This window comes from Trichechus manatus, unplaced genomic scaffold (genome assembly GCF_000243295.1).
Source record: "Trichechus manatus latirostris isolate Lorelei unplaced genomic scaffold, TriManLat1.0 scaffold00137, whole genome shotgun sequence".
Classification (NCBI taxonomy): domain Eukaryota; kingdom Metazoa; phylum Chordata; class Mammalia; order Sirenia; family Trichechidae; genus Trichechus; species Trichechus manatus.
In genome coordinates this window covers 5,321,048-5,329,810 of record NW_004444073.1, presented here as the reverse complement: position 1 = coordinate 5,329,810, position 8,763 = coordinate 5,321,048, and the positions used below count along the sequence as shown (strand labels likewise).

At 40.3% G+C, this 8,763-nt stretch overlaps 1 protein-coding gene across 5 annotated transcripts in view; it reads left to right on the top strand.

The window, feature by feature from the left end:
* Window positions 1–789: 789 nt before the first annotated feature.
* The window catches only part of BBS9 (Bardet-Biedl syndrome 9), a 518,471-nt gene continuing 510,497 nt past the window's right edge, over window positions 790–8,763 (top strand). For 3 of the 5 annotated variants that reach the window (XM_023739587.1, XM_023739586.1, XM_023739590.1), the window contains exon 1: window positions 790–1,125. In XM_023739587.1, the coding sequence (XP_023595355.1) occupies window positions 831–1,125 (295 nt within the window). In that variant the 5' untranslated portion in view covers window positions 790–830. The remainder of the gene's footprint in view (window positions 1,126–8,763) is intronic. The other 2 variants (XM_023739589.1, XM_004385334.3) reach the window with 1 other exon arrangement.

Genomic DNA, 8,763 nt, shown 5'->3' with positions numbered 1-8,763 from the left:
ATAAACCTTGGATCTTCAAACCCACGTGTGGGCAGTGATCCTTACGCGCTCCAGGGCGCTGACCCTCCGCACTCACCATCTCGAGGATCTTACTCTTCAGCTGGATCTTCCTCTTCAAGGTGAATTTATACTGGACTAGCACCACCCCCACCACCAGGGCGCACACGCTGGCGTTCGCTACCGTGCCGATCCTCGACACGGCCGCCAGGTCCATGGACAGGGCCCTCTTGCGCCTCAACGCCACGAAAATAAGAAACCATTGGCAGGGGCTACCGAGGCTCGGATGCGCTGGATCAGACTGTGCACCACTGAGAAGCCGCGAACGCCCCGCCCCTGCGGAAAACCCAGCCCGCCGGCGTCGAGGAGCGGGGCCTTTGTGCGGAGCAGGAGCGGGAGGCGGGCTTTCCCTACAGCCCGGGTCTGAGGAACTGGTTCTAGGACAGAAAAGGGAATTGTATTAACTATCTTTCTCTGCCAACGAGAACTACGGAGTGGTTCATTCCGGTCCCGTCCCAGAAGAAATCTGATTCCAACCACAGCCCACCAGAAAGCGTTTTCCGCTACCCACCCTCCCTCGTTATTCTGGACTACAATTCCCAGAAGTCGTCGCGGCGCAGCCGTGTGACCTGCGCAGTACCGTTCGTTGTAAAGTGCTATGACAACAGGGCGAAGACGGCTTAGAGTTAGGTTGGAGTGGGGAGGTGCCCTTTTCGCCGCGGTTGTCTGTTTTCGGTCACATCCCAGTCACCGCCTCCTCCATCATTTCCTCTTCTTTTTGAGCAGCAGGACTTGCTATTGCTTCTGCTAGCCTGGTGTCTCTCAAGCGATTGATGCCGTTTCTCCTGTTTGTCTCCGGGGGCGTCAGTCAGGGAGTGCAAGGGGAGCTTCTTAAGGGAATCCCTCCAACTCTGTGGAGCTGGTGGTGTTGGCTGGTGGCACTCTCTTTTGGCCCGGGACCTGGAGCAAGTTCGAGCCGGAGGACAAGAGGGAGTAGTGAAGCTAAGGGTGGCTTTTCCCTGCACCCTCTGTTCTTGTTTCCTCTGCTCCAGCCCTGGGACCCTCGGGAAATCTGCAGAAAGAGGGTTCGCGGAAAGGTGGGGCAGGTCCCACCTGACCCAGCATCAGGTAAGAAAGAAAATATGCCCGGAATTAAACTTCGGGTTAATGCATGCCCTTTCCGTGTTGTGTTTTGTGGGCAAGACTGATCCTCTGATGCCGTGTAACTGTTTTGTGGATGTAGGGTCATCAGTTTCTGAGTAAGGATGTTTGCGTTAAAACAAAAACAAAAAACGAGCACAACGTGTGTGAAATCCTGTGAACATCTTCGAGAACTGGGTGACAAGAATTTTTAAGGATTCCATTAGGAATGTCACATGGTGCACGTCAACAGGTCCTGTGAGCAAATGGTCAAAGCAAATCTCAGCCTATGAGTGAAATAGGATACATGTAGTACTAATACCCCCTAATTCCTTCTTGCAATAGGATTATTGCTTCTCCTTCGCTCTTTACTTTGCAGACCACAGCAGTTTAGACAGAGTTGATTTTAGCAGCATCGTTCTCCCCAATCAAATCCTGTAATTGACTCCAATTTCTTGGAGAAATTCATAGCTTTTTGCTATTTCTCTTTAAAAATGAAACCATCGCGCACAACTACACATATCTTACATGTACACACACGTACACAATTTGAAAGATGCTGGAGAGAAAAGTATGGGTCTGAACTAAAGTTGGCTTGCGTTCAGAGAGGGAAAGATTTTCTAACTTGTTAGCATATTACAAAAAGAATAATTGCTGAGATTTTTTTTTGGTGAATAGACTAAACTATTGTTTTTAAGAATTAAAAAAGATACCTTTTAAAATTTTGCAAAAAATTTACAAGAATTTTTCATGTGTAACTGTCGTGCTTAAATAGTAACTATATACTTACGTTTATGGTACAGGTTGTTGATGGAAACATTCACTGAAGGGAAAATATCCAATAGCAATGGTGTATAGTAATTTTAAAGTTTTTCAACTTTGATGCATGCATCAAGTCTTATCCTTTAGAAAATCCAAACCTGTTGCCATTGAGTGATTCTAACTCAGAGTGGAACTTCCCCATAGGGTTTCCAAGGAGTGGCTGGTGGATTCGAATTGCCGACCTTTTGGTTAGCAGCCTGATCTCTTAACCACTGTACCACCAGAGCTCCAATTTTCAGAAAACTATTGCAACACATGAAGTTATTATAAAACATCTCTGCTCATTAACAACATTTCCATTAAAGATTACTGTCAGTTTTTTAAAAAATAATATTGTGTTTTTGGTGAAGGTTTACATAACACTTTAGGTTTCTATTCAACAATTTCTACACAAATTGTTCAGTGACATTGGTTAACATTTTTCACAATGTGTGAGCATTCACATTACTATTGTTCTGGTTGTTCTGTTTCCATTAATCTAGCTTCACTGTTCCCTTCTAGGAGCCCTGGTGGTGCAGTGGTTAAGTGCTTGGCTGCTAACCAAAAGGTTAGTGGTATAAATCCACCAGCTGCTCCGTAAAGATTACAGCCTTGGAAACCTTATGGAACAGTTCTGTTTTTCCTTGCAGGGTCACTATGAGTCAGAATCAATTCCACGGTAAAGGTCTTGATTTGGTTTTGGTTGCCAACTTATATTCTCATCTTTGTTTTAAATTAATTGTTGACCATTTCGTCTTGTACAGGTGATTTTTTGAAGGAACCCAGTACTTACAGGTATATTCATTATTTTGCAAGCCAATCTGTTATTTAGCTATAAGGTGACCTCGGGTTAGTTTTAGTTCAAGGCTTGAAGAGTATATCAGGACAGTAGTCTCAGGGAGTCCTCCAACCTCAATCATCCAGTAGGTCTTTTTTTTTTTTTTAAGAGTGTGAGGTTCTTTTCCACATTTTTCTCTCATTCTATCAGTGTCCATCTATTGTGGCACTGATTAGAACAGTCGGTTTTGATAGCTGGGCACAATCTAGTTCTTCTGGTTTCTGGGTAGATGAGGCCACCATCTAGTTCTTCTGCTTTCAGGGTAGATGAAGCCATGGTTTGTGTAGACTCTTTGTCTTGTAGACTAATTTTTTCCTTGAGTCTTTTGTTTCCTTCACTCTCTTTTGCTCCTAACCACTAGAGACCAATAAATGTATCTTAGATGGCCGCACACAAGCTTTTAAGACCTGAGACACAACTCACCAAATTAGGATGTAGAACATAACTTCTTAAAGTTATTATGCCAATTGACTGAGATGTCCCACAACATTATGGTCCTAATCCTTCAAGCTCAGAAATCCAATCCTGCAAAGTATTTGGTTATGTATTAGACGTATCCGTAACTGTGCTGTCTATGTGCTTTATTATATAAATGAATATATGTGCATATAGTCAAATAGATGCATATATGTATGCATGCACCTATATATATACTTCTGCATTCCATCCAGTGAGGTCTACGTGTATAGTAGCCGTTTATGTTGTTGAAAAAAGGTATTAGCAATGAATAAGCCATTGGTCTTGCAAAATTCTGTCATGTGATCTCTGACGTCGTTTCTATCACCAAGGCCATATTTTCCAACTCCCAATCCTTCTTCTTTATTTCCACATTCCAATCACCAGTAATTATCAATGCATCTTGATGCATGTTTGATCAATTTTAGACTGTGGAAGTTGGTAAATTCTTCAATTTCTTCTTTCATTGCAAATACTTTTTTTTTCAACAACATAAACGGCAACTATACAGGTGGTCCTTGCTAGATGGAATACACAGGAATCAAGTTGACTACATTTGTGGAAAGAGACGATGAAAAAGCTCAGTATAATCCATCAGAACAAGGCCAGGGCTGACTGTGGAACAGACCTCAATTGCTCATATGCAAGTCTGAATTGAAGTTGAAGAAAATTAAAGGAAGTCCATGAGAGCCAAAGTACGGCCTTGAGTAAATCCAACCTGAATTTAGAAACCATCTCAAGAATAGATTTGACACATTGAACACTGATGATCGAAGACCAGAGGAGTTGTGGGATGATGTCAAGGACATCATACATGAAGAAAGAAAAGATCGTTAAAAAGACAGGAAAGAAAGAAAAGACCAAGATGTATGTCAGGAGAGACTCTAAAACTTGCTCTTGAATGTACAATAGCTAAAGCAAATGGAAGAAATGATGAAGTAAAAGAGATAAACAGAAGATTTCAAAGGGAAGCTCGAGAAGACAAAGTAAAGTACTATAATGAAATATGCAAAGATCTGGAGTTAGAAAACCAAAAGGGAAGAATACGCTCAGCATTTTTCAAGCTGAAAGAACTGAGGAAAAAATTCAAGCCTCAATTTGCAATACTGAAGGATTCCATGGGCAAAATACTGAATGAAGCAGGAAGCATCAAAAGAAGATGGAAGGAATAAATAGAGTCACTGTACCAAAAAGAATTGGTCAACATTCAACCATTTCAGGATGTAGCATATGATCAAGAACCAATGGTATTGAAGAAAGAAGTCCAAGCTGCACTGAAGGCATTGGTGAAAAACAAGACTCTAGGAATTGATGGAATACCAGTTGAAGTGTTTCAACAAATGGATGCAACACTGGAAGCACTCACTCATCTATGCCAAGATATTTGGAAGACACTACCTGGCCAACCAACTGGAAGAGATCCATATTTGTGTCCATTCCAAAGAAAGGTGATCCAACAGAATGTAGAAATTATCGAACAGTATCAGTATCACATGCAAGTAAAATTTTGCTGAAGATAATTCAAAAGCAATTGCAGCAGTAGATTGACAGGAAACTGCCAGAAATTCAAGATTCAGGAGAGGATGTGGAACGAGTGCTATCATTGCTGATGTTAGATGGATCTTAGCTAAAAGCAGAGAATACCAGAAAGATGTTTGCCTGTGTTTTATTGACTATGCAAAGGCATTTGTCTGTGTGGATCATAACAAATTAGGGATAACATTGTGAAGAATGGGAGTTCCAGAGCACTTAATTGTGCTCAGGAGGAACCTGTACATAGACCAAGATGCAGTCGTTCAAACAGAGCAGAGGGATACTGCGTCATTTAAAATCAGGAAAGGTGTGTGTCAGGGTTGTATCCTTTCACCATACTTACTCAATCTGTGTGGTAAGCAAATAATCCAAGAAGCTGGACTCTATGAAGAAGCACTTGGCATCAGGATTGGAGGAAGACTCATTAACAACCTGTGATATGAGGATGACACAACCTTGCTTGTGGAAAGTGAAGAGGACTTGAAGCACGCATATAATGATGAAGATCAAATACTGCAGTATGGATTACGCCCCAATATAAAGAAAACAAAAATCCTCACAACGGGACCGATAACAACATCATAATAAATGGAGAAAAGATTGAAGTTGTCAAGGATTTCATTTTATCTGGATCCACAATCAATGCCCAAGGAAGCAGCAGTCAAGAAATCAAATGAAAAGACCTCTTTAAAATGTTAAAAAGCAAACATGTCACTTTGAGGACTAAGATGCACCTGACCCAAGCCATGGTATTTTCAATCCCCTCATACGCATATGAAAGCTGGATAATGAGTAAGGAAGACTGAAGAAGACTTGATGCCTTTGAATTATGGTGTTGGCGAAGAATATTGAGTATACCATGGACTGCCAGAAGAATGAACAAATCTGTCTTGGAAGAAGTACAACCGGCATGCTCCTTAGAAGCAAGGATGGCAAGACTCCATCTCACATACTTTGGACATCTTATCAGGAGAGACCAGTCCCTGGAGAAGGACATCATGCCTGGTGAAGTAGAGGGTCATTGAAAAAGACCCTCAACAAGATGGATTGACACAGTGACTACAACAGTGGGCTCAAACATAGCAGTGATTGTGAGGATGGCACAGGACTGGGCAGTGTTTCATTCTTTTGACATAGGGTCGATATGAGCTAGAACTGACTCAACTGCACGTAAGAACAACAGTAAACATACATGCCTACATACGTACATATGTTCCCACACATATATTTTTTGATTGTTTCAAAATTATATGTGCCGTAGTAATTACAAACACGTCTTTTTTCCTTTTGTACTTTTTAGTGACATCTACTTTCATCGAGCTCTACGCACTTCACACTCATTCCGTGTTACCTTTCCCATCACCAAAAATAACTACTGTTTACTATCTAGAGTGTGAATCCCCTTCCCTCTCATCCATTGTAACCACTAATATTTACTTGTTCATGTCATTTCATAAAAGTGAGAACATACAATTTTTTTTTTTTATTGACTTATTTCATTCAACATAATGTCCTCCAGGTTTATCCATGTTCCAAAATGTTTTGGGAACTCATTTTTCTTTATTGCTGAGTAGTATTCCATTGTATTTATGTACCACATTTTACTTATCCATTCATCTGTTAACGGCACTTAGGTTGTTTCCATCTTTTTTGCTATTTTGAATAGTGTTGTGATGAACATAGGTGTGCATATGTCTGTTCATGTCACTTCTATTAGATCTCTAGGGTATATACCTAGGAATGGAATTGTAGGGTTATATGGCATCTCTACCTCTAGTTTTTTGGCGAACCACCAGACTGTTTTCCACAATGTCTGTACCATTTTACATTCTCACCAGCAATGTATGAGGGTTCCAGTTTCTCCACATCTCCTCAGAACTTGTTATTTTCTGTTTTTTTTCTATGTTGGCCATCCTAGTGGGAGTGAAATGGTATCTCATTGTGTTCTGATTTGCATTTCCCTGATGGCTAATGATGTTGAGCATCTTTTCATGTGTTTATTGACCATTTGATTATTCTCTTTGGTGAAGTGTCTGTTCATGTCCTTTGCCTAGTTTTTGATGGGGTTATTTGTCTTTTTGTTGTTAAGTTGTAGAAGTCTTCTGTGTATTTTAGATTAGACCCTTATTAGTTATCTCATTCCCAGTTTTTTTTTTTTCCCATCCTCTAGGTTGTGTTTTTACTCTTTTGATAAAGTCTTTTGATGAACATAAGTAACTTTTATGAGGTTCCAGTTATCTATTTTGTTTTCTGTTGCTCCTGCATTCACTGTTGTGTTTGATAAGCTATCATTTAAAAAATTTAGGTCCCAATGCTTTGCTCCTGTATTTTCTCTGAAAAACTTTGTGGTTTTAGATTTAACATTTAGTTCTTTGATCCATTTTGAATTAGTTTTTGTGTATGGTGTGAGGTATGGATCTAGGTTCATTTTTCTGCATGCAGAAATCCAGTTTTGCCAGCACCATTTGTTGAAGAGACTATTCCTTCCCCGTTGAATAGATTTGGCACCCTTGTCGAAAATCAGTTGACCCGTAGATGTTTGGATTCATTCCTGGCTTTTCAATTACCATCCGTTTTTGAAGGTCTTATTTAAATCTTCAGTCCTGAGGGTCAGGCTAACATTTGTAATTTTGGATTGCTTAGATTGTACCTTCACCACCGCTGCTGCTACTGCTGCTACTACTACTATTATTACTACTAGGTTACTACTGACATTTATTGAGTGCTTGCTATGGGTTGGGCATTGGGCTAAGCAGTAATTTGTATCAGACCATTTTATCCTCCTAACCTGGAGAAAAATGGGAAAAGTAGAGAATGAAGGACTTGTCTAAGATCATATAGCTGGAGTGTTGGTTCAGAAAGTGAATCCAGGTCTATCTAACTCCACCTGCTGCATGCTTTTGCCATTTGTGTTTTTCAATTAAAAATCCAACACTGAACCCTTTTAATGTTGCTCCCTGTCTTAATTATCTAGTGCTGCTATAACAGGAATACTACAAGTGGATGGCTTTAACAAAGAGAAGTTTATTCTCTCACAGTCTAGGAGGCTAGAAGTCTGAATTCAGGGTGCCAGCTCCAGAGGAAAACTTTCTCTTTCTGTCAGCTCTGGGAGAAGGTCCTTGTCATCAATCTTCCCCAGTTGAGGAGCTTCTCAGCGCAGGAACCCTGGGTCCAAAGGATGCACTATTCTCTAGGCTGTTGTTTCTTGGTGGTATGACGTCCCCATATCTCTCTGCTTGCTTCTTTCTTTTATATCTCAGAAGAGATTGGCTTAAGACACAACCTAATCTTATAGATTGAGTCCTGCCTCCTTAACATAATTGTCCCTAATCCCACCTCATTAACATCATAGAGATAGGATTTACAACACATAGGAAAATCACATCAGATGTCAAAATGGTGGACAGTCACACAATACTGGCAATCATGGACTAGCCAAGTTGACACACATATATTTTGAGGACACAATTAAATCCATAACACCCCCAAAAGCAACATCATTCAGATTCTACATGCAATGTCTTCTCAGGACTGGAAGCCCTGACTCCTCTTTTCCTAAATTTTAGGCAGCAGTAGCATGACCTGGAGAAAGCAAAGCTCCAAATTTGAATAATGACAGCTGCAGGATTTTATCCTCATAATTCTAGAATCTACTTTCAAACCCACATATTCCTCCCACTGAATTTTTTTGGGTTATCATTGCCACAAACATTCTTCTACTTACCCTTCCATGTCATAGGACTAGGCCAGTGAGATGTTAAAAACATCCACTTCTTAAATGAAACCTAAATCTGAGTAAGCTTGGAGTGGAAGTTAACATACATATAACTATTTAAACCAAAAAAGAAAGTGTCAAGTGACAAGTGTGGCAGAGAATTTCTGGAATTTAGGGGATAAAGAAATTACGTTTCATTCATTATTCTAATAAGGCTTTAGAAATGGATGTTATGTGGCTGTTTGTAGGATTGCACCTGTTAAAATCTTCATATTATTTTTTA